This window comes from Ranitomeya variabilis, chromosome 1 (assembly GCF_051348905.1).
Source record: "Ranitomeya variabilis isolate aRanVar5 chromosome 1, aRanVar5.hap1, whole genome shotgun sequence".
Classification (NCBI taxonomy): domain Eukaryota; kingdom Metazoa; phylum Chordata; class Amphibia; order Anura; family Dendrobatidae; genus Ranitomeya; species Ranitomeya variabilis.
In genome coordinates this window covers 844,128,571-844,154,132 of record NC_135232.1, presented here as the reverse complement: position 1 = coordinate 844,154,132, position 25,562 = coordinate 844,128,571, and the positions used below count along the sequence as shown (strand labels likewise).

Here is a 25,562-nt window from a genome sequence, read left to right as displayed (position 1 = left end):
GTGTCCAGCAATCTGCCCCAGTATGTCAAGCATATTGCCCCAGTGTGTCCAGCAATCTGCCCCAGTGTGTCCAGCATATTGCCCCCAGTGTGTCCAGCAATCTGCCCCAGTATGTCCAGCAATCTGCCCCAGTGTGCAGCATTGCCCCCAGTGTGTCCAGCAATCTGCCCCAGTGTGTCCAGCATATTGCCCCCAGTGTGTCCAGCATATTGCCCCCAGTGTGTCCAGCATATTGCCCCCAGTGTGTCCAGCAATCTGCCCCAGTATGTCCAGCATATTACCCCCAGTGTGTCCAGCAATCTGCTCCAGTGTGTCCAGCATATTGCCCCCAGTGTGTCCAGCAATCTGCCCCAGTATGTCCAGCAATCTGCCCCAGTGTGCAGCATTGCCCCCAGTGTGTCCAGCAATCTGCCCCAGTGTGTCCAGCATATTGCCCCCAGTGTGTCCAGCAATCTGCCCCAGTGTGTACAGCAATCTGCCCCAGTGTCCAGCATTGCCCCCAGTGTGTCCAGCAATCTGCCCCAGTGTCCAGCATTGCCCCCAGTGTGTCCAGCAATCTGCCCCAGTGTGTCCAGCATTGCCCCCAGTGTGTCCAGCAATCTGCCCCAGTGTGCAGCATTGCCCTAGTGTGTCCACCAATCTGCCCCAGTGTGCAGCATTGCCCCAGTGTGTCCAGCAATCTGCCCCAGTGGCCAGCATTGCCCCAGTGCGTCCAGCAATCTGCCCCAGTGTCCAGCATTGCCCCAGGGTCTGTCAGACATAAAGAAAAAAAAAAAGTAAAATCCTCACCTCTCCCGTTCCCAGCGCAGGTCCGGTGCAGTCAGCGTCTCTCCGGCTCTGCAACGCTCAGGACAGAGAGGCTGAGCGCGCAGTAATGACGTCATCGCACCCTCTGCCCTGAGACGTCGCAGAGTCAGAGAGCGGTGAAGACGCTGCAGCTGCTGCAGGAACCAGGAGAGGTGAGTATTAGAAGGGGGGGCCCATACTCACCTGTCAGCTGTCCCACACACCGCGCGGCCGCGCCGACATCCCTCTGGCTCTGTCCCGCCGCAGCACCATCTTCCTGAGTGAGCGGTCAGGTGGTATCGCTAATTAAAGGTCATGAATATGCGCATATTCATGACCTTAATCAGCGGTACCACGTGACCGCTCACTCAGGACGCGCTACAGACGCTGAGACCAGGCATCGCTGGAGCAGGGTGAGTATCGTCTTCAAGGAGGGTGGGACTCGGAGGCGGGAGGCGGGGCTGTCGGTTGCGTTTGTGACCTGGGACTTAAAAAAAAACAAAAAAAAAAACCCTTGCTCAGGTGCCACCCCCCGCAATGTCGACACCCTAGGCACGTGCCCTCGAGTGCCTAGTGGCAAATACGGCCCTGGCTCCACCCCTATGGGAGTGGAGTCCATATCCATTACTGTAATGAGCGGTACCATGTGACCGCTCACTACAGGAAGAAGCTGTCAGTGCCCGGAGAACCAGGGACCACGCCAGGAGCAGGTGAGTATTATTAGGCAGCTGCCGCTCCCCCTCCCTGCCGACCCCTGGGAATGACTCGAGTATAAGCCGTGAGGGGCAATTTCAGCCTAAAAAAATGGTCTGAAATTCTCGGCTTATACTCGAGTATATACGGTATATGAGGGGACAGTACAAAGATCTTTCTGATGATCTTTTTAATCATAGACCTGAGACAGGCACAAGGGGGCATCCTCTACGTCTGGAGGAAAGAAGGTTGAGGCATAATAACAGGCGCGGATTCTTAACTGTAAGAGCAGTGAGACTACGGAACTCTTTGCCGTATGATGTTGTAATGAGTGATTCCCTACTAAAATTTAAGAGGGGACTGGATGCCTTTTTTGAAAAGTATAATGTTCCAGGTTATATATACTAGATTCCTTGATAGGGTGTTGATCCAGGGAACTAGTCTGATTGCCGTACGTGGAGTCAGGAAGGAATTTTTTTCCCCAGTGTGGAGCTTATGGAGCGCCCCCACGTGTAAGGGCAATGGGGTACTCGGCATCGGGTCCTTCTCGGTTCTGGGGATGTCACGGTGGCCTGACCCGGTCCGTGGCCCTATGAGGGGCGTCCAATGAAAAGGGTGAAGTTTGTTTAATGTTCGTGACGCCACCTGTGGTATTCGGTCAGGGTGACCGACGCTGCTAGGGGGTCCGCTGGGGCGATGTTATAGCAGCAAGATGGTATACCTTCCCACAGGTGAAGTGTATCCCCAGGGCTTCCCAGAAGTGTAGATGATGATGGTGGAAGTTGTAAGGCGCAGGGAAGACCGAGGACACAAGGTTGCAGTCTCTTTACCTTTTACTGAAGGCTTCAGTGTCCACAGTCCAAGGCCCTGGATCACAGGGTAGGCAGAGTCCGGCCGGTCTGAAGGCAAATCCAGAGTCTCCTTATTCAGGTGGAATGCAATAGCCTTCCTATGGGCACAGTAACTCAGTAGGTCCTCACTTGCTTAAGCTCTAATGAAGTCCTCACTGTTGTTACTCTTCTCTCTGTTCCCCGTGGTCGGATAGAACAAAACCCGCATGACTGATGGCCTGAGGCTTGTTTATAGGGACCCTAGAGACGCCCCGACCCCCACAATTTGCCACCGTGTCTTCTTAGGTATTTTAGGTCGGGCAGCCAACTTGGAATTGACTGTCCTGCCAGTCTCTGAAGTAATGGCGTAGAGCACTTTACTCCCTCGGTATCCTGGCTACCGGAACGCGCACCAGAAGGATGCAGCTCCTCACGTCTACTATCCTCTCTCGTATCTACTTGTTGCTATGCCTTCGTTTCTCACTCACTACCACACGCTTCCTTTCAATGTCTCTGTCTTTGGATGCTGCCGCACGTGGGGCAGGCACAGCTCCGTGGACCCTCGTCCTCCTCAGACTGTAGTCTGGATCTGGCTGGGCTTTGCTCCAGCCAGCTCGGCCTGGAGACCTCTCTCTCTGGGTCTCCAGCCAGGAACTCCGTCTGATGCTCACTGGATCGAATCCAGCTCGCTTCTCTCTACTTCCTAACCAACACACCAGTTTTACCTAACTGTGAGGAGTGGCCTAATAGATAGAACCCTTTGCTCCCCCTAGTGGACTGGAGTGTGAAGTGTGTGGTGTGGCTGTGATACCTGAACAGGAGATCTCCTTTATTACCTCCAGACATAATATCACTCCCCCTGGTGGGAGAATGACATTACTGCAACGACCAGGACTCTGGGGCGCTGCACTTACTCTTTGCCACATGGTTTTTTTTTGCCTTGCTCTGGATCAACATGTTAGGGCATGTTAGGTTAGGCTATGGGTTGAACTAGATGGACTTAAAGTCTTCCTTCAACCTTAATAACTATGTTACTATGGCCTACAGATTGTGGCAATGCAAAATCTACTCATGTCTTACTAATAAGTGCTCATTCAGATTAACGTATAATCATTCTGTGTGTTGTGCGTATGCAAAACTGATAGCATACAGAAAGCACAGTAACCCAATGATGGTAGGACCCATCAGGGAAGTGTCACCTTGCCGTGGTTGATGGGCCCACATGAATTGGCCAATTTATGCGCAAAGAACCTTCATTTTCAGGTAAGTACTTTTTCTTCTTAGTACATTTTATTCAGCAACAATGTTGTCTAGATCTCATGTTTGCATATATCTTGATCCTTACAAAGTGCTGATGTGTCCCCTTTTTGTATGCTATGCAGTCATTGCAGCTTGCTCCTGTTCACACTATATGGAGAAGCTAGTCAGGTTTTTTGCAGTTTGCCATTGGAGGGTGTGACTGCCTCCTTTCTGACTCTGCACTCCACCCATCAGCCCAAGGGTGCTTTTAATTAGTGCTGGTTCCTAATTGCCTATTTAAAATTGTAGGTTTATAATCCGAGAGAAGCATGTTTGCCCATTTAAATTATAGGTTTATTGCCCTAGAGAGACATGTTTAGGATGATGGAACCCATCAGAGAAGTGTCACCTTGCCAAAAACCTTCAATTTTTTTCTAAGTACTTTTTTTCTTAATACATTATATTCAGCAACAATGTAGTTTAGATCTCATGCTGTGCCCTTTTTTATTTAAAAATTATTTATAAGGATGAGTCTGATCTGAAATATGGATCAAAGTAGTGCATGCTGAAATCTTTTTACACGCAGACCACATTACTTTACATTTACATACGGACACCGCGCTGACTAGTTTCACCCTTGTATCCATAAGCCCTAAAGGTGTTTTTATTATGCAACAGTAGTGAAACATAAAAAAACATACATTTTGCAACAATGTAATCATGCATTCTAAGAATTGCTGTTTATTTTTTTTTTATACCCTACCCCAAATTTTTAATTTTTCTATACATTATAAAATACAACTCTTCCCTTAAAAAATAAAAGTGATATGGCTATATTGACAGAGAAATAAAAAAAGTTAATTGCTCCACTATAAATTTTACGAGACAACAATGTTCTTTTGGTTGCTCAATCTGAAAGTTGCTGCCATTTAGAAACGTGATGAAAGATTTCTTTCAGCGTTTCTTCACACTATCTTATGTAAATTAGCATTATTTGAATTTCCTTAGGAAAGATTCAGGAAATCTAAATTGTAAGTAGAAGGCGGGATTCTGTAATCTGTGAAATGGGTGAAAACTTTTCTCCTCTGACATGAATCAGTCTGGGAGTATAAAAGAAAGTGGAGCTTTGCAGAAGTAACACCGGCAGCAAAAAAAGACAGAAGGGGACTCAGACGGACATCTCTGTCCTTGTACAGCTAGAAAATGAACTGCAAAATCCTATCATCTGCATTTGTTATCCTGCTTCAGCTCTCCGCATTACTGTTTATCGGCCGTGGTAAGAGATATTTTTTTTTGCCTATAGTTGTACTAGTTTCATGGATTGTCCATTGTATTTGAATTTATAGCCTTATGTGGATAGACAGAATAAGTCTTAAAGGGAACCTGTCACCATAAAAATGCAGTCTAATCTACAGACAGGTTATAGAGTAGCGGGAAGCGGAACAGACTGATAGTTTTGTAGGAAAAGCTTCAGTATAACTTATTTTCAACAATTAAACCTCTGCTTTTTCTGAGATTTTACATTCAGTGGGCTGTCCTATGACAGCTTTCTTTTGCTGGATGTGCATAAAGACAAAGCTGTCAATCATCGATAGGACCGCCCCCTGGACCGAATATGCCAGAAAGAGCAGAGGATTAAATAATGAAAACACAAATTACACTGAATCTTTTCTCACAAAACTCTTTATCTGCTCTGCTCCCCGTCTCTATAACGTGGTGCTTGCAGACCAGATGGCATTTTCATGAAGACAGCCAGTTCCCTCTAAGGATAAAGATGTAATTGTAAATATTTGATCAATATTTTGTTGTATATTAATATATATATGTAAATACTTTCGTGCCCAAAAAGACAAAAGTATTCAAGGAGTGATATCTTTATTGGTTAACCCGATAAATTATATTTGCAACCCTAACAGACCACAGAGGCTCCTTCTTCAGGCTATTATAGATGAATTACTGAGACAAAATCACAACATTTAAGAGATATTACAACAGGACATTTAAGCATGGAGGGGATGTCTTCTAAATATAAGCCAAAGTTATAAAATTAAGGTTTGCAAGAATGTTACAAATGGAGAGGTAGTGGAGTGATAGTTTATTGATCTGGGGTCGGTCTGATGGAGGTGTGAACTGTGTCCATGTAGTGAGTCATAAATCCAGGTGTTAGATTGAGTCGTATTGCCAAACACTTGAACATTATTATCAGAATGAATTCACAGGTTTTCCTCTCTCTGTCTTCTTTAAAATGACCAAACATTGTTAAGACTTCTAAATCTGTCATATCGTGTTCAGTTCCAGAGAAATGTTTTCCCACAGGTGTGTTCATTTCATTCCTTATTGTGTGTCATGTAAATTCATCCTTGTTTGTAGTTTTTGCTTTGTTTCCCCAAAATAGATACCTCCAGGGCACCTTGTATATTGTATCATGAACATCACATTGGACGATGTACATGATCTCATAGTCCTGATTTATATTGGATATATGTCCTGTATTTTTTGGTAATATGTGGGTGCAAGTCCTGAATTTTTTTTTTGCTGTTGCAGGGAATGTGCCAGATTCTGATGGTGATGAGAAGACACTTCCGACAAGGAAATTCCTTAAATAAGGGGGCTATTTGTGGAAGATCTGGCAGTATTAGATCTCAAGAGGTGCCTTCCTCCCTTTGTTTGTAGTCCAGAAGGCAGATTATTGTGATCCATGTAGCACTGTGAATCTGTGTAAGACGAGTGCAGACACCTCTGCATGACCCCTCTTCCCACTTCATGCAGAAACGCCAACATACTCACCGCCCCGGCCGTGCAGTGATCTCCCCGTCTCCTGGTCTGTGCACGTCGCACAGGCTGTTCTTAGAAGGGCAGCACACTTTTAAAATGCCCTGAGCCAATAGCTGGGAGACATCTTGTATAAAGGCACCCTCCCCAGTAGGGTGGTGCCTGAACAACCCCTGCAGTTCCTAACTAAGTGTAGTGTGTGTACAACTGGTTTTTTTCCAGGTCTCCCGTCCTTGCATCTCATGAAGTTGAATGTGAACCTGATCCCATGGTCCTTGTGTGGCTTGAACCTGAACTCCTGGTCCTGTGTGAGGCCAGGGACTGAACCAGAAACTGCACCTAGACGTCCCTTAAGTCTGAAGCCACATCTGGTGGTACCTGAAACCGCACTGGCGGTACTTGAACTCTGTAGCCACAATGGCAGTACCTGAGCCCTAAAGCTGCATCGGCAGTACCTGAAACCGGTAGCTGTACCGGCGATATCTGAACCCTGAAACCACACCAGTGGTACCTGAAGCCGCTTTGGCGGGCCTCAACCCTGAAGCTACACAGGTGGTATCTGAACCCTGAAGCCTCACCAGTGGTACCCAAACCTGTAACCATTCTGGCGGTATTTGAACCTGCACCAGCGTCTGCCATGGTTAGTATTATAGAGTCAGTACTGTTGGAACCTGTTCCAGTATCTGAGTCTAGCCCTGTCTGTGAATTCATGTCGTTATCCGTTCTGCCCAAGGATCCAGAACCTGTGAAATCTAAAAAAAAGTTTGTATCCTGTCCTATCAGTTACTCCGAACCCAGTCCATGTCTGCGAAGCCGACCCCTGGGGTCAGAAGCGGCAGCACTGTGGACTACCTAAGAGTGGTACCTGGCGGCTACTTGCAGCTCAAATGTGACTCCTCCATCAGCGGCTCCAGTGAAAACCAGGAAGCCGCTTAGCTATGTCTTCTCCTAAGTAAGCCTGGCCCCCTGGCACAGAGGGTCCACGTACAATGTGCGCCACCTGCATGAGTGAAAGTTTGGTCAGGCCATGGACCCCATTGATTTCCATGGCCCTTCGCACTCGGAGTTACAGCTAGAATTGTTTCACCAGTGACAGCAGCAGGAAAAAATTTTGTTCTATCTACAGACAGTGGATGCCCGATTGGAAGCCCTGACATCAGCTGCTCCAGCCCAAGTTGCAATACCTGCAGCCATATCTATTCTGCCTGTAACTTACTCTCCTGAAGTTGAATCCATACTGTCTGATCTGCCATATTACGATTGGGATCCTAAGCAGTGATGTGGGTTTCTAGAGCAGTGCATGCACTACTATGAATTATTGGGTCATCAATTTCCCTCTGATCGGGTTACAGTGGGATTCCTTATGTCCAACTTAGCAGGAGAGGCCTTAGCTTGGAGCAAAACCTTGTGGGAGAGAGTGGATTTGTGACCTTAGACCTGCAGGCCTTCCTGGTGGCCTTCCGAAAGGTCTTCGATGAGTGGAGTAATTGGACACGCCTGGCTCCACCCTTCCAGAGAACGAGTGTTCCCCAGCTTTTTGAAGCAGCAGGCCATACTAAACCTATACAAGTTGACCGTGTTGGGCTGACTGAGCAGCAGCTGGAACTCAGTCGTGATTAGAAATTGTGTTATTGCTGCAGTTATGTACAACATCCTGAGAAGTCTGAAAAACTCTAAATCCTGGAGTCTGTAGAAGTGACTACCCTTGACGAGAGTATTTCCTCTCCACCTATGACTCTGACTATATTCGTATCATGCAGAGACTTGGTGGAAAATCACTTGCTACAAACAGTGGAGAATTGGTATCAGATTCCCGTCCAACATCTCCAAAATCTGATGAGAGTGTCATCTGGCGAAGGACAAGCCCTATCTGAAAACATTCAGGTAGTTTCTGAGCAAGATGAGCTCCAGATAGGAGCATTACATACGGAGAATATTGTCTTCAATGTGCTGTCTGGTTTATTTAACGCATTTCTTCTGCGACTGAGAACTCAAGTGCCCATTCTAGTCAGGAGCTCCAGTAAAGTTTGGCCGCCAGCATCTATATTTTCTCTGCCTGGCCTGCTAGTCGCCAACTCGATGTGTGCTGATGTCTCCGAAAGAAGGGAAGTAGAGACTATATCATCATACAGTCCTGATGAGTGTTCCAATGACCTGTTCCCAGGTAGCTGGTCTCATTGTGCTTTGAGAGACTTTGCAATTAGCCAGTAGCTAGGAGGCATCTTGTATACCATACACACATTAAATAGTAAAAGAGTAGTGTGTGCGTGCAACTGTATGTTGCCAGGTCCCCCATCCTAGTATGCCATGTAGTTGAATGTGAACTTGGTCCTTGTGTGGCCAGGGGCTGAACATGAACCTCTGGTGCTTGTGTGCCCAGTTCCTGAACCAGAAACTGCATCTGGCGGTCTCTGTAGTCTTAAGCTACATCTGGCATTACCTGAAGCAGCACATGCAGTGCCTGAACCATGAAGTCACACCGATGGCAACCAAACCTATAACCGCTTTGGCAGCACTTGAACCTGAACCCTTGGTCCTTGTATGGCCAAGTCTGAACCTGAAACCGCATCTGGTGGTCCCTGAATCCAAAACTACACCTGGAGGTCTCTTGAGTCTAAAGCCACCGGCGGTACATGAACCCTGAAGCCACAGCAGGCGGTATCTAAACCTGAAGCTGCACGCACCGACAGTACCCAAACCTGTAACCATTCTGTCGGTACTTGAACCTGCATCAATGTCAGCCCTGGTTAGTGTTCCAGCATCCATACTGTCGGCATCTGTTCCAGCATCAGAGTCCAGCCCAGTCTGTGACTCTGAGTTAGCATCCGTTCTGCTCGAGGAACCAGAACCTGTGCAGCCTGAATAGAGTTTGTGTCCTGCCTGCCAATTACTCTGAGCCCAGTTAGTGTCTGTGAAGCTGACCCCTGGGGTCAGTAGCTGCAGTACTGGGGCTACCAAGGAGTTGTTCTTGGCAGCTACCTGCAAATCAGGCCTAACTTCACAATCAGGAGCTTCAGGGTATGTGCACACTTATTTGGGAGCTCTGCAGATTTTTCCGCAGCGGATTTGAGAAATCCACAGGTAAAAGGCACTGCGTTTTACCTGCGGATTTACCGCGGTTTTACACCTGTGGATTCCTATTGTGGAGCAGGTGTAAACCACAGCGGAATCAGCACAAAGAATTGACATGCTGCGGAATGTAACCCGCAGCGCTTCCGCGCGTTTTTTTCCCACAGCATGGGCACAGTAGATTGCGTTTTCCATAGGTTTACATTGTACTGTAAATGCATGGAAAGCTGCTGCGGGCCCGCAGCTGCAGATCCGCAGCAAAATCCGCAACATGTGCACATAGCCTCAGTGAAAACGAGGTAGCCACTTAGCAATGCCTATAGATAAGCCCAGCCCCGTGGGTCCATAAACAACATGCACCACCTGCATGAGCAAGAATCTGTTCATCTACTACCAGTGGATAGTATCCTTTTTTGTAAGAATGCATTCATCAAAGATAGCAGCTGTAGTTTTTCTGTCTTCACTTTCTGATCAGATTCAAATGTACCTTAGAGAAAGACTGTTAATGATGGATTTTTTTGTGTGTCTTGTGTTAAAGTTATTCCATCTGAGGCCAGTCTCACATGTCCAGATAATTCCGGTACCGGAAAAATCGGTACCGGAGTTATCCGTGTCCGTGTGCTCTTTTGGCACATCAGTGTGGCACATGTGCGGCAGCCGTGTGCCGCCCGTGTGCCGACTGAGGACCACACGGACCGTGCAGGAGACAGCGCTAGAGTTAAGCGCTGTCCCCCCTGCGCGTGCTGAAGCCGGCATTCATTCCTTCTCCCCAGCAGCGTTCGCTGGAGAGAAGGAATAAAAAATCAAGGTTTTTTTTGTGCTTAAAATAAAGTTTGTGGTCACCTACCCCCTCCCACCCCCTGTGCGCCCGCCCGCTTGCATTAAAATACTCACCCAGCTCCCGCGATGCTTCCTCTCAGCGCCGGCAGCTTGTCCTGTGTGAGCGGTCACGTGGTGCCGCTCATTACAGGGATGAATATGCAGCTTACAAAAATCAATATACCATAAACCTACAGGACATGCTGTATCTTAGGCCTGTTTCACACGTCAGTGGCTCTGGTACGTGTGGTGACAGTTTCCTCACGTACCGGAGACACTGACACACGTAGACACATTAAAATCAATGTGTCTCTGCACATGTCAGTGATTTTTTGCAGACCGTGTCTGTGTGCAAAACACGGAGACATGTCCGTGTTTCTCCGGCAGCACGGTCCGCAAAGCGTCCCGCACACTGAGAACAGTGTGCACTCTCCTCCGTGTGCACGTACCACCGCAGGAGAAACAGCGCTACAGTAAGCGCTGTCCCCCCTGCGTGTGGTGCTGAAGCCGGCATTCATTTCTTCTCCCCAGCAGCGTTCGCTGGAGAGAAGGAATGAAAAATCAAGGTTTGGGTTTTTTTTGTTTAAAATAAAGTTCGTGGTCACCATCCACCCCCTGTGGGCCCGCCCGCTTGCATTAAAATACTCACCCAGCTCCCGCGATGCTTCCTCTCAGCGCCGGCAGCTTGTCCTGTGTGAGCGGTCAAGTGGTGCCGCTCATTACAGGGATTACAAGCTGTAAAAATAGAAGCATATGCATGCACTGTATGTATAGGACAGCTGTATGGAAATGTGTGCGTAATCTACATGAAGTGAAGTTTATGAAAGTTACTCAGCCCAAACTGATACAATTCTGTGAATCGTCTATAAGGGATAAAAATACTCACTACTCCCCTAAACGAATTCCTTGAGAGGTGTAGTTTCTAAAATGGAGTAACGTATGGGGGTTTCTGCTCTTTTGGCATGTCAGGGGCTCTTCACATGTGACATGGTGCCTATTCCAGCCAGATAGGCATCTCTACCCTTCCAAGCCATGCCATTCGCTTAAACAGTAGTTTTCCACCACATATGAAGTATCAACATAATCAAAGAAATGGCACAACAAATTATATGGGCTATTTTCTCCTGTTAGGTTATGTGCGCATGTTGCGGATTTGCTTGTGTAAATTTCTGCGCGGTTTCTGCCTCTCTTTGCAGAAAATGCAGTTCAAAATCCGTGTGTTGTTTATGCGGCTTTGATGCATTTTTGTAAATCCATAGAGCTACATATATATTATTAAAAAAAAAAAGAATTGTTTTTTTTTTTATGTCATTTCCTTGCTCAACCTCTTCAGCCAGATACCCTCATTAATATTAAATAAAGACAAAGACACACCAGCCTATGTAGGAGCATTAACATAATTAACCTACATATGCTGCAACTGTCAGAAATCTGCGTGAAATGCAGTATCTGGTTATTTTTCATAAAACTAAAAAAAAAAATTGTGTGGGCTCCCACATAATTTTAATAACTCGCAGAGGGAAAGCCGACGGCTGAGGGCAGATGTTAATATTCTGGTAAGGAGCCAATAGCCATAAAGGTTCCCAGGCTATTAATATCAGCTCCCAGCTGTTTGCTTACCCTTTACTGGCTAGTTTACAGGGGAACCCCCCAAAAAAAATTGATATGGGGTCCCCCTATAAAATCGAACCAGCAAAGGCTAGGCAGACAGCTGCGGGCTGACATTAATAGCCTGGGAAGGGTCCATGGATATCGGCTCCCCCCCAGGCTAAGAACATCAGATCTCAGCCATCCCAGAAATGGCGCATCTTGTAGATATGCCAATTCTGGCATTTAGCCTCGCTCTTCCAACTTGCCCTGTAGCGGTGACATGTGGGGTTCATATTTGTGGGGTTGATGTCACCTTTGTATTGTCAGGTGACATCAAGCCCACAGGTTAGCAATGGAGAGGCATCTATAAGACACCTAGCTATTACTAACCCAATAGTTACATGGTAAATAGAAACACAGCCAGAAAAAAGTCATTTTTTTTAAATAATCACAGACCCCTTTATTGAATCTTAATTTACCATACCTACTGAATGCCTAATCCCTGAGGCCCTTATCTCCTGAAACAAAAATGAAATAATAAACCAACATAATACTCCCTGTCCGATGTAGTCCATTACCGAGTGTCCCACAATGATCTCACGTGTAGAACAGTCACAACGGGAGATGTGACTGTTCTACCCGGCCTTCAGCGATACACTGACAGGAGGTAATCGCTCCTGCAGTGTATCACTGAGCTGCTATTAGAGTTCACCGGAGTTCATCAGCTCCGATGCTCTCACTTATGGCACCCCTGCGTGAGAATTTTCTACACGTGAGATCGTCGTGGGAAACTCAGTATTAAATGGACTACGGCGGAAAGGTGAGTATTAGTGATGAGCGAATATACTCGTTACTCGAGATTTCCCAAGCACGCTCGGGGGTCCTCCGAGTATTTTTTTAGTGCTCGGAGATTTAGTTTTCATCGCCTCAGCTGAATGATTTACAGTTTTAGCCAGCATAAGTACATGTGGGGGTTGCCTGGTTGCTAGGGAATCCCCACATGTAATCAAGCTGGCTAGAAGCTGTAAATCATTCAGCTGCGGCGAAAAAAAACTAAATCTCTGAGCACTAAAAAATACTCGGAGGACACCAGAGCGTGCTCGAGAAATCTCGAGTAACGAGTATATTCGCTCATCACTAGTGAGTATATGTTGGTATATTATATTTGAATGCTTGCAGGAGATGAGGGCGTTGGGGGGGTTAGGTGTTTGGTGAGTATGTATATTGTATGTAATTATGTAAATGTTTTAATTTTTGTTTTACAATTGAACACAGGTACTGGATGATGGAACTACTTTCCCTGTGACAGCAGACATAGCCAGATGGGAATAGTAATCCCATCAGGCGACGCCTGGGTATACACACACCCCCGCACACAGACACCCGCAGGCAGACATGCACATATTCTCAGCCCACACACTCTTCCTCCTTTTGACATCTTTTCCTATCTGCATTTCTGGCACACAAATCCGCAAATCTATGTACACCTGCGGTTTGGCTGCGGATTTGACTGACTCAATGTAAGTCAATGGGTGCAGAAACGCTGCAGATCTGCAAAAAGAATTGACAAGCTGCGGAAAATAAAACGCTGCGAATCAGGACGGAATTTTCCGCAGAATGTGCACACCAATTCTGGATTCCCATTGATTAACCTTGCTTGAGCAATCCTTTGTGGATTTTGTGCGATTCCGCGCAGAAAAAACGCTGCGGATCCATAGCAAATCCGCAGATAGCCTTACTTTTGTGAAAATAAATAATTTCGGGCTAAAGCAATATTTTTGTAGGAAAAATGTTATGTATTTTTTAATTTCAAGGATCAACATTATAAAATTCTGTGAAGCGCCTGTGAGGTCAAAGTGCTCACCACTCTTGTAGATAAATTCCTTGAGGGGTGCAGTTTTCAAAATAGAGTCACTAGCGGGGGGGTTCCACTGTTTATGAACATCAGGAGCTCTGCAAACATGACATGGCATCCACTATCTATTCCAGACAATTTTGTGTTCCAAAAGTCAAATGATGCTCCTTGCCTTCCGAGGCCTACCATGCACCAAAACAATAGTTGTCCATCACATTGGGGGTATCAGTGTATTTAGAAGAAATTGAACAAAAAACAGTATGGTCCATTTTCTCCTGTTACTTTTGTAAGACTGCTACATTTGGGGCTAAATAGCTGATAAACTTTTAACTCTTCTAAGTTCCTAACAAAAATATATGTGTCAACAATGATGCTGATGTAAAGTAGACATGTGGTAAATGTTATTTACTAACTATTTTTGTGAAACTATCTGGTTCAAAAGCGTAAAAGTATTAATACTTTCACAAATAAATGCAAAAAATAGTGACTTAAATTTACCACTAACTGAAGTACATCATGTCAGGAAAAAACAGCCTCACAATCAGTTGGATCCGCTGAAGCGTTCAGAGTTATTACCACATAAAGTGACAGTGGTCAGAATTGAAAAAATTAGCCTTGTCATGAAGGTGAAAACAGGCTCTGACGTGAAAGAGTGAAACCACTTTAAATGCTACTGGTTTACTAAATTATACATACTAAACATCGCATTCTTCACTTACAGGTATTACTGGGGCAGCTAATCTGCGTTGTCAATGTATTAAAAGTGCTACTGTATCAAAACCTATTAAAAAGACGCAAGTTATGAATATGCAGCTTATTAGCAGCGGTGCTCACTGCTCCAGAGTGGAACTCATGTGAGTATTAATACACCAGTTTATAATAATTTCAGATGCGGTCACTTGCTTGATGTTGGATATACATAGTCCACTCCTTTAAAAAGTTGTTATCAGTCATATGTTTTAATGGATATCTATTTAATTCATACATGCGCTATGTCTGTTAAAGTGGAAGCCACAGATACTCAGCGGCTCTTCGCTCACTCATGGAAAAGGTCAGTGCAGAGCGTAACCCATCATATATCCTAACAGATGGAAAAAGCCCTCTAAAATACTCTCTCATTACAATATTCCAAATCATGTTGACTTTGTCATCTAACAGAACCAGAATGAACCAACATCATTGAACTATTACAGGAGATGTTAATCCTTTCAACAGTCACTTATTCTGACAGTAATAAAAAAAACTCACATAAACAGCACTCTCAGTCCTTCTGTGAGAAAATTGGGTGCGCGGAAACCTGGGAGACCATGGTCCCCAAAGACCACCATAGATGAATATAAAAAATAGCAAATATTGAAGCAGCACTCTAAATGATATTTCCAAACAGTGTATTCTAATCTAAGGTGCAACCTTTCTCTGACTGGAGTAAGAATTGTAGTGAGGTGCACACAGAGGTGATAACCCCTTTTCAGACGTGCCTGATTCATTATGAAGCATGTGCCTCTTAAAGGGGTATTCTCAAGTTCTTACATTTATTTACCTACTAGACAGCATGAAAATAAGCAAGTTTGCAATTGACTTGCTTTTTGTATCTGCTGTTATTTTCCTGCAATGAGAGATTTTATCTTTTATTGTGTATAACTTCCATAGAGCCTGTTGCCTTGTGCTGGACCAAAATGTGCAATAGTTACATTCCAGGAGAGGTGTTAATTCTTAATATCCCAGCCAGCTCTCTCCAGTCCATTGAATTGTATACAGAATTTAGCTGCTCATCTCCCTCTCATCTTCTGAAGAGATGCAGTTATAAATCAACAACCTACAGCTTTCACAGAAAGTCTCCTAATCATGGCTTTCTAGTTTGGCTATCCAGACCTGTGTGCTTGTTATCTCTGTGTGTAGATACAGGCATAACAGTGTAGACTAATAAGCCATTCAGTCTGGTGCAGAGGCATGCTGAAGCTGTTAGCACTTTGCTTGATAGCTCGGCTGGCCAATCTGAGACAGGGAGGTTCTGGACTGCCTTCAGGTGTTCCCTGTCTCAGGTGATTGCCCAGTTACTTAGCTGGGCTATCAGTCCCAGATCTCTGCCAGCTATACATTTAGCTCTGTGTGGTTTGTCTCTGTGCCTAGTGTTCTGCTTGTGGATCTTTTTGCTGCCTGACCTTGCTCTGACCATCTGCTGTGCCTGCTCCCTTTGCTCTGATCCGCTTTATTCCTGGTATTCTAACCCTGAACTGTTATCTGACTATGCCTTCGTCTCTTCCCTCTATTTATGACGTACCCTCTAGGCCTTTGACCTCAGACTTCTTGACTATCCTGACTCTGTTTGTCCGAGAGTCACACTATAGTTCTATTCACCACAGCTGTATTCAAGGAAGAGAATCCGCCCAGACAGAAACCATGAAAGAACCTGTAAGGAGATTGCTTAGTTCTGAGCTGCTCAAAAGACAATTTGAGAAAACCCCATATCAGGCATCTCTGACTTCAGCACACCCCCTCATCAAGACTGGCATTAACAATGCCTGTCTTGAGGAATGTGTACCACAGTTCTGAATGGAATATTTATTTAAATGTTTTACTATGAGGATAATATAAGTTATTTTGCCATAAAAATATATTTTATAATAGAGAATCAAAGTTACAAAATGTACAATTTTAAGTGGATTCTCTCTGTCTTTTGCAGTGTGACATTTAAAAATGGGCGCAAAGACTGCTTAAATCCAGAAGTCAAGTGGGTGAAACGCATGGTCAAAAAAATGTTAAGGAAAAGGTAATTTTAAATTCTCTCAACATGTTCAGTCTGTGAAAATCATATTCAATACAGAAAAGCGTACATATCACAATAATCTCATCACACAGGATTGTGCCTACAATCAGATTATCTTTGTGTTCATTTTCTCATTTACATTTTAGGACCAACCTAAAATCTAATCTGGAAAATAATTCCTATTACATGGACTATACTCAAAACCAAGTAGCAATGTAGGCACATGCACAGTTATAAATATCAATATAATTTGATTAAGTATATAAAGATAAAATTAATAATATAAGTGAGGAGCAACACAGAACAAAAGTTCACAAGAAAAGAATCTTATAAAAGGGCCATATATGTGGCCAATACATAGTTAGAATATGAGATCATATGAGACCTCAAAATAAAGGATATATATAAAATGGAATAATAAGTGCAAGATGAGATAAGGGAGAATGGACCCACAACAACTTATATTAAAGGGCATCTGTCAGTAGGATCAACCCTTCCAAGACATCTACATGGGGATGTATGTCATAAGAAGCAGAATAAAATGATACCTTGATATTTGCAAGCCGGTGTTGTATACCTGAGAAATCCACGTTTTTCTTACATATAAATGAGCTGTTCAGATCTATGGGTGGGACATAGATCTCCATGAGAATCTCCATCCAGAACGTATTTTAAATGAAAGGGGGTGTTATTATACTTTGTGCCTATGTAACAACCAGTATAAATAAACAGAAGGGAGTGGAGGAGTTTTGCGCAGCTGAATTTATAAAAAACGGAATCTGGGACCAAGAATAGATGAAGGTGGTTTATTGTTGACGCGTTTGAAAGTCGCGTTTACAAAAGCACAGAACAACTCCACTCCCTTCTCTTTATTTCTATTACAATAATACAATGGATGCTGCAGCGGCTATCACTTTCGCACCAATAGTGGTTGTGCCACGCACACCAATTTATTCACCCATCCTGTAAAAATTGTATATTGCGCTTTTCGTATGCATGTAACCACCAGTGTCACTCTCAGAGGTACGGTGGACATCCTTACTACCACATAAGGGCTGGGTATTTTTCCAGTTAGTTATTCTATCAGGATCACATTACTGTGCCTAATCCCACCAATAACTACATTCTTCATAAAGCAAGTTCTGTTTTGACATGCAAAGTAGAGCCTTACAGTGGTGTCAAGTGTGTAGAAGTATTAAACCATGGTATGTTTGCCTTACCTGGGATGAGGCCTACCCCCCAAACTGCACGTTAGTCCATGAATACCTTTGTATTTTAGATATTGCTGCATTCCTGAGAAATGAGTATTTTGATTTATTTGCCAATGGAGTGGTAGGTGCTCTCACCATGACAGAGCACTTAAGGAGTCACTGCCTCCTGAGCTTGGTTTCCCTGGAGTAAGAAACACCACTGGTCATAATGAAGTTTACCAGAAGGGCTTGACTCGCCCCATCCGCCCACCTTCCTGTCCCACAAAAAATTTTTGCGCAGACTTGAGTTGTGACTTTCCAAAGCTTTTAACTCGTTTTCTTGGGTAAAATCTTTGATGAATCAGGGCCTATGTAATTATATACTATAAACCTGTCTTTTTCACTTGGTTATTTCACGCATGCCCCTTATATAAAACCATGGCAAAAATCTTACATTTTTATTTCTCACCCATACTTAAAAATGTCTTTTTTTTTTGTAATCTGCAGGAAATGTAAATGTGAGTGACATGCTTTTTAGGTCAGCAAGAAATCAGGTTCACATTTAGGAACACAATGCTTAAAGGAGTTGTCCACTTTAAAAAACAAACAACCAATTCTGTTATAGAACTTAAAAATATACCGTACTTTTATTTTACCGATTTTCAGGTGTCACTGTGATTCCAATAGCTTCACATTAAAGTCCTAGCTCAACAATTGAGACGATCTCTGTGCCAGAGCATTGGGTGTGTGTGTGTAAAGCTTCTTTCACATTTCCATTGTTTTGGAACAGTCACAATGCATCGTTTTGGAGAAAAACGCATCCTGCAAAGTTGCCCGCAGGATGCGTTTTTGCACCATAGACTTGCATTAGCGACACATTGCGACGTATGGCCATACGTTGCATGCGTCATCCACTGGATGAGTCGGGTTTTGGCGGCCCGTCGTTTTGAAAAAACGTTCAAGGGAACGTTTTTTCGTACGTTGCATCCTGCATTTTTAACTGCGCATGCCCGGGCGGAGATCTCTCTCTCCTCCCCGGGACTTTAGAATGGGCAGCGGACGCGTTGAAATACTGCGTCTGCTGCTCACGTTATGCACAAACTCACAAACGTACGTCGGTACGTCGCACAGACGCTTTGTGACGGCCCCGTACCGACGTAAATGTGAAAGAAGCCTAAGAGGCTGACTCACAGGCTTATTTCAATAGCAAAGCCAGCCCCCTTTTCTGTGATGGCTGACACAGACAGAGAAAGGGGCATTGAAATAAATAAGAATTGAAAGTAATCATATTAGAACTTCATCAAAAATTAATATTTTTAAAAATGGACAACCCACTTGATATGTAAAGTATGTTCATATTTCTAGCTACATTCATGAAAATATATCAATACGCCACAAGTAATGACACTTTCTATTGTCATCGCCTTAACAGGACATCAAGAACAAAGTAAAGCTCCAACGAAAGAACTAACACGAGCAACTGCATTGAAATCTCCATTGTCAGCGTTCAGATACGTTACGTGTATCAGCCTTTGAACCATGGACAGTTTACAAGTATATGAGATTTTTGTTCAGTTCCCTTATTCCATATGGCAAAACAGCGGTGGAAAGATATGACATATATTTACTCTGATGTCAACTATGAAGTATATAATGGCTTTAGCTTACAGCTTGTACTACCGTTATAGGATATTATTGTAGCAATTTATACGGTATCATTTGGGAAATGTTCTGACATTACTGATAGAGGATTTCTAGTGAAAAATTAAACAATAGTTAACTTGGCACCAGGTGTTAGATATGGGCAGCCTTAGGCCGGGTTCACACTTTGTGGTGTGCTCTGCAGGTTTATCCCGCAGCGGAATTGATAAATCTGCAGGGCAAAACCGCTGCGGTTATCCCTGCAGATTTATTGCGGTGTGTTCCGCGGTTTCCGCCTATACTATTGATGCTGCATATGCAGCAATATGCAGCATCAATAGTAATGATAAAAATAATAAAAATTGGTTATACTCACCCTCTGACATCGCGATCTCCTCGGCGCTGCACTCGGCGGTCCGATTCCAAAGATGCTGTGCCGAGAAGGACCTTCGTGACGTCATGGTCATGTGACCGCGGCGTCATCACGGTCATGTGACCGCGACGTCACCACAGGTCCTGTTCGCACAGCAACTCTGACCGGACGGCTGCGGGCAGCGCTGAGAGGTGAGTATAGCATCTTTTTTTATTTTAATTCTTTTTTTTTACACTATTCATGCTTCCCAGGGCCTGGAGGAGAGTCTCCTCTCCTCCACCCCGGGTAGCAACCGCGCATTATCCGCTTACTTCCCGTAACGTGGGCACAGCCCCATGCGGGAAGTAAGCGGTTCAATGCATTCCTATGGGTGCAGAATCGCTGCGATTCTGCACAAAGAAGTGACATGCTGCGGGTTGTAAACCGCTGCGTTTCTGCGCGGTTTTTCCCGCAGCATGTGCACAGCGGTTTGCGGTTTCCATAGGGTTTACATGTTAATGTAAACGCAATGGAAACTGCTGCAGACCCACAGTATCAAAATCGCCACGGATCCACGGTAAAAACCGCGAAGTGTGAACATGGCCTTATTGGTTGGCCTTTACAATTAACTTTAACATGCTTGTGGCTATATGGCCACCTGGTAACCTATTATTTAAAGTTTTGCCCCACTGGCCTGAGAAATCCCAAGCATCTCTTCTGTTACCTAATATTTTCTAGGTTATTCTATTAAATCCTATAGTCCCGAATCAAAGCAATTTTCTAGAATTGTGGCATAAATTGGTTTGAAAATTCACTACATTTTTGAGCAACCTGTAGTTGCCCTAAAAAGTTATGACTTGTTTATGACAGTTTGACGGAGCTGGGGCTTAGCAGGGGCATGATGCCACATTCATGATGAACTGTGGCATTCCTTATGCCAGAGATCTTACTCCAGGCAATGACTGGAGTAAGATTTCTATCGTGGCGCATGGAGACGCACAATGCTCGTCAGACACTCCTGATTCATTAGAAGGCACAAGCCTCTGACTCCTACATGCCCCCTCATCAAGACTGATGAATTTGGGTTTTTCAAGATCTTAAATGTATAGTTTGTGTGCAAGATGTTACATTTTAATTTTTTTTTATTCTTCCATTTTTTTTTACATTTATTTTGCAACTAAATATTTTTAGAATCAAAAGGGCATTTTTTAAATAGTTTATTTTTTACTTATTTTTATAATAGACATTTTAAAGAATATTAAGGAAAATAATATAATTGTGGTATTTTAGTTGTGTACAAAATGAGTAGGATAGGGTCATATTTTATGTGAAAGGGTAGAAAACAGGGAAACAATGTTCTTCAAACATAACATAGGCATATATGCAAGTTCAGCTATAAACTGGGTAGACAGACTTAGATCCCACCAATCAAATCTTTACATTCATCTCTCTATAATACAACATAGTTACATAAAACTTTTTGACTTTTGCCATTCGACGCCATTTTCGCCTAGCCAGAACAAAGTGTGCGGATATAGAGTGGGGGCAAACTCATGACGATAGGCAGCATTTGCCATGCACAAGTCTTACTTCAGCAGGGACTAGAGCAGGATTTGTGGCAAGGTACACACAGAGGTGTACACCACTTGTCCAGCAATCCTGATTCATGAAGAGGTCTCTAGTGTTTATGAACCACAATAATGTCTTACCCTTTGGATAATACATCATTAATTATGCAATTTCATAAACGTCAAAGGATTAATTGGACATGTTTACTATTGTAAGCTTTGATAGCTTTTCAGATATGCAGAAAGAGCTCATTTTTGCACTCACATTACTAATAGTGACCTGGCTTGATCATGAATTTAAGGACCAAAACTGGCAGCATCAGTTCGAAGTAATAAGCACAATGCTTCAGGCCAGGAAACTGTCATAAAACAAGTGCAGAAACGTGCCCATATTAACTCCGAGGCACACTGGAACTGATATCATTTATCTTCTAGAATTTATATTATGAGAATAATTTTTCTTCTACTAAGATCTTTGTACCCCCATCTATGTGGTCATCTATATTAGCTGTATTTCAATTGTATATTGTACATATTGTATTATACATTATGTTTACTATCTTTGTATGCAAGAATATTAGGCGAATGAGAAAAAAAATCATTTTGGAAAAAAATACTATCCTTACAGAAGCACTCCCATATTTTGTTGTTTTTTTTTTGTGCTTTTTTTGGAGCAAATATGCTTGTCTTGCGATCTTATTTGTAAAACTATATAAGATTCAGATTTTTTTATTCCATTTTCTTTTTCAAAAGCATTTCAGTAGTGGTGGCCAGCACAATTTGCTACCATCTTCTCCTGTTTTCTCTGGACCAATGATGGCTGATTCAATGTGAAACTGCGTGCACACACAGGCAAGCTCGGACTACAAGGTCCCTGTGATTCAGCTCGGCCAGTGATGACGCTGAAGGCATGGTTACACCCACTGACACTGCTGGCTCTGACATTCCTCCTTTGGATGACATTCCATCCAGTCCACTGCTCAGCGTTGTAAGTTCTGTGATCTCTAAGAGTACGTGTTCAACCATCTTCCACCAACATGTGAACAGGTTACTAGAATGCAACACGCAGATAGAGATGAGGCGGAAGTAACCAACTTAGGCTAGTTTCACATTGGAGGACGAGGGCTTTGCGGAGGGCTGCGTAGTTCCTCCGTTAAAGCACTACCCAATGCTGCACCTCTTTCTTCAGCTCCACCTACGTCGGCATGTGTCCTGCGTACCCCATCTTTAACACTGGGTATGCAGGCCATGATGATGCCTCAGCATGCGTCGCTTTGACGCTGCGCCGACCACAACAAAATGCAACATGTTGCGTTCGACGCAGGTCGGCGCAGCATCAAAACAACGCATGCGTTGGCATCCGCATGGCCTGCGTACCCAATGTTAAAGATAGGGTACACAGGACGCATGCCGACGTAGGTGGAGCTGAAGATAGAGGTGCGGCAGTGGGTTAGGCTTAACGGAGGAACTACGCAGCCCTCCGCAAAGCCCTCGTCCGCAAATGTGAAACTAGTCTAAGCTATTTATTTTCCTAACACGGAAATTAATTAATTATAGAAACAGTGAGTTGTTTGGGCACAGGGTATCAAGTCACACAATATTAGCAGTAATGGAGATAACAATTCAACAGTTTCAATATATTATTCTCAATTATATCTAACTATCTTTGAGCTTTCTTGTCTTTCCGCTTAAATTTCAAAGGCTGCACTCACAACGACAGGCCCATCACTACAATGGCCATTCAATTGGTTTCAATGATTACACAGGCACTAACAGGGGTGACCGGTCTTCCATGCTAGTGTTATGCTGGGTGGTGGTGTAATGACCTACTGCTAGTCAGCAAGAGCGGTGTGTGGGTCATACTGCCGCGCACCCGGAGGGTCAGGTATACTCTTCACCCACTTCCAGTCCTGATAAGGGGTAGCTTTAGCAGAGTCCTTCCCAGGTGATGAGTAGCACGGCGGCTGGTGACCGGACACGCAGACAGGGAAACACACCAGAACCAAAAACAGCAGTGGAACTGCAGAAACTAAGGTGAACAATGATAAGCCAAGCAGACACACTGACCTTAATCACCCACCAGAGCTGAAAATAATGAGCAACAAAAGGAGGAAATGGCAGGTTTAAATCTGCCTCCTAGCAGTCACCTGACCATGCTAGGGCAACATTCAATCTTTACCCCGAATCCACAGAGACACTGGAGGACAGAGAAGAACTGGAGGGAACCTCCCACCATCTGACTGCCCCAGCAAGTACAGCATATAGCAGCAGCTAGTAGCAGTTACCAGAGGAACCGGAGTCCTGGCACAGCATAATCGCTGGAAGCAGCAGCATCCTGCCTCCCAGCGATGCTGGGAGTGCATTTCCTAGAATGCGATTTCCAGACTGAGCGAGCACCCCGCAATCTTCACCCCCCCAGAGGTGACAGCCGCCCTTCATAGCCAGTGAAGGGCAATGGGTGACCTGCCGGGGCCCTCACAAGGAATGGAGATACCATTCCTGACAGCTAGGCCACAAGTGTTCAGTAGCCAGTCACCTAATACTCATACTGACCAGACCCAATCCCTTCCGTTGCACAGTTCTTGCCCATACCTTATGCGTCCAAACCAGTTTATGCTAGAAGGAACGGCCCGGTTCACTTGTATCGCCTGGTTGCTGTATCACCAGAAGACGTCTGGCCATGTATGATAATCAGGGACCGACCTTCAGTGCTTGTACTGCGGCATCCAGATATCGGGTAGCAACTGGGCAAGACTGGGCTTCGGGTCTTGACCTGCACAGTCTGGATTTTGGATCTTGACTGACATCATCTGGACTTCGGTGTTTGACCTACGATATCCCACTGGTCTCGGTCCCTGGCCACTCATCAGTCATTCTGGGTCTGCGTTCTACCGCTCACACATCCTTACTCTCTCACTGGTTGGTGCCCACTGCTTTCCCATCCCGACGCTCACTCCTAAATTTCGGACCATATATCCAATCAAATAAAAACACTCCGAGTAGCCTAGGCTTCCTGGGACTTACATTTCCGAGGTCACCTCGGTGGCACATACCAGCCACCCAGGACCTTGCCTCCTTTTTTTTTTTTTTTTACAATATATCTATACATACAGTCATGGCTGAAAGTGCTGGCACCCATGATATTGTTAAAAAAAAAAAAAAAAAATTAAGTATTTCTCCCAGAAAATGATTGCAATTACACATTTTGTTATACATACGGTATGTTTATTTCCTTTGTGTGTATTGAAACAACACAAAATAAAGCAAATTGGACATAATTTTACACAAAACCAGCAAAATGGGCAGGACAAAATTATTGGCACCTTTTAAAAATTGTTGGAGAACACCTTTGTTTCAAGCATGTGATGCGCACTCAAACTCACATGTAGCAAGTAACAGGTGTGGGAAATATTAAAATCATACCTGAAACCAGATAAAAAGGGGAGTTGACTCAATCTTTGCATTGCGAGTCTGTGTGTACCACACTAAGCATGGATAATATAAAGAGAACTGTCTAAGGACCAAAATTCTTGAAAAATATTTACAATCTCAAGATTACAACTCCAGCTCCAGAAATCGTGATGTTCTTTTGTCCATAGTGTGCAACATAAGAGGTTTACAACCCATAACACTTTATCTAATCTTTCTGGACGTGGAAGGCAGTGAAACATTGCTGAAAGGCTGCAATGCAGGATAGCCCGGATGTTGAATAAGCAGACCCAATCAAGTTCCAAAGAAATTGCATAGTGTCAGTGCATACTGTCAACATTTGAATTAAATGAAATGCTATGGCAGGAGACCCACGAGGACCCCACTGCTGACACAGACATAAGCAGCTAGACTGCAGTTTGCCAAAATGTATGCGAGTTTGATAAACTCCTTCTGGGAAAGCGTCTTGTTGACCGATGAGACCAATATAGAGCTTTTCGGTAAAGCACATCATTCTACTGTTTATCAAAAATTGACTGAGGCCTCCAAAAACCAGGACCTATAGTGGTATATAAAAATGTAGGCAAAATTACTATTATTGTGAACAGTTAAGCAAGTAGAAATGATCTTTAAGAGACCCAATGTTAAAGAAGACACATTTCCTTTGAATTTTAGGGAAAAACAAAAAAATATGTTTTACATTTTAAAAATTACAAAAAGGAAAATGGTCCAACGCAAAAGTTTGGTCACCCTGCATGGTTAGTACCAAGGAGCATCTCCTTTTGAAAGTATCACAGCTTGTAAACATTCTTCCTTGGAAAAGGTTTCCATTTCTGGGAGATTCCTGGGTCGTCTTGCATGCACTGCAATTTGAGGTCTAGCCACAGATTTTTAATGATGTTCAGATTAGGGGACTTTGAGGGCCATTGTAAAACCTTGCATCTTTTGAGGTAGTCCATTGT

The 25,562-nt window shown here is 44.0% G+C and overlaps 1 protein-coding gene across 1 annotated transcript; it reads left to right on the top strand.

Moving 5' to 3' along the window:
- Nucleotides 1-4,661: 4,661 nt before the first annotated feature.
- LOC143773045 (interleukin-8-like) lies at nt 4,662-19,409 on the top strand. Its single transcript, XM_077260711.1, has 4 exons — nt 4,662-4,824; nt 14,375-14,507; nt 16,337-16,423; nt 19,043-19,409. The coding sequence occupies exons 1-4, from the start codon at nt 4,752-4,754 to the stop codon at nt 19,059-19,061; spliced, it is 312 nt and encodes a 103-aa protein (XP_077116826.1). The 5' UTR covers nt 4,662-4,751; the 3' UTR covers nt 19,062-19,409.
- Nucleotides 19,410-25,562: the final 6,153 nt, after the last annotated feature.

Coding starts and splice junctions, on each gene's coding strand:
- LOC143773045 (XM_077260711.1), top strand. CDS start 4,752: ATGAACTGCAAAATCCTATCATCTGCATTTGTTATCCTGCTTCAGCTC. Junction 4,825..14,374: donor ATTACTGTTTATCGGCCGTG/GTAAGAGATATT, acceptor CTTCACTTACAG/GTATTACTGGGGCAGCTAAT. Junction 14,508..16,336: donor TGCTCCAGAGTGGAACTCAT/GTGAGTATTAAT, acceptor TGTCTTTTGCAG/TGTGACATTTAAAAATGGGC.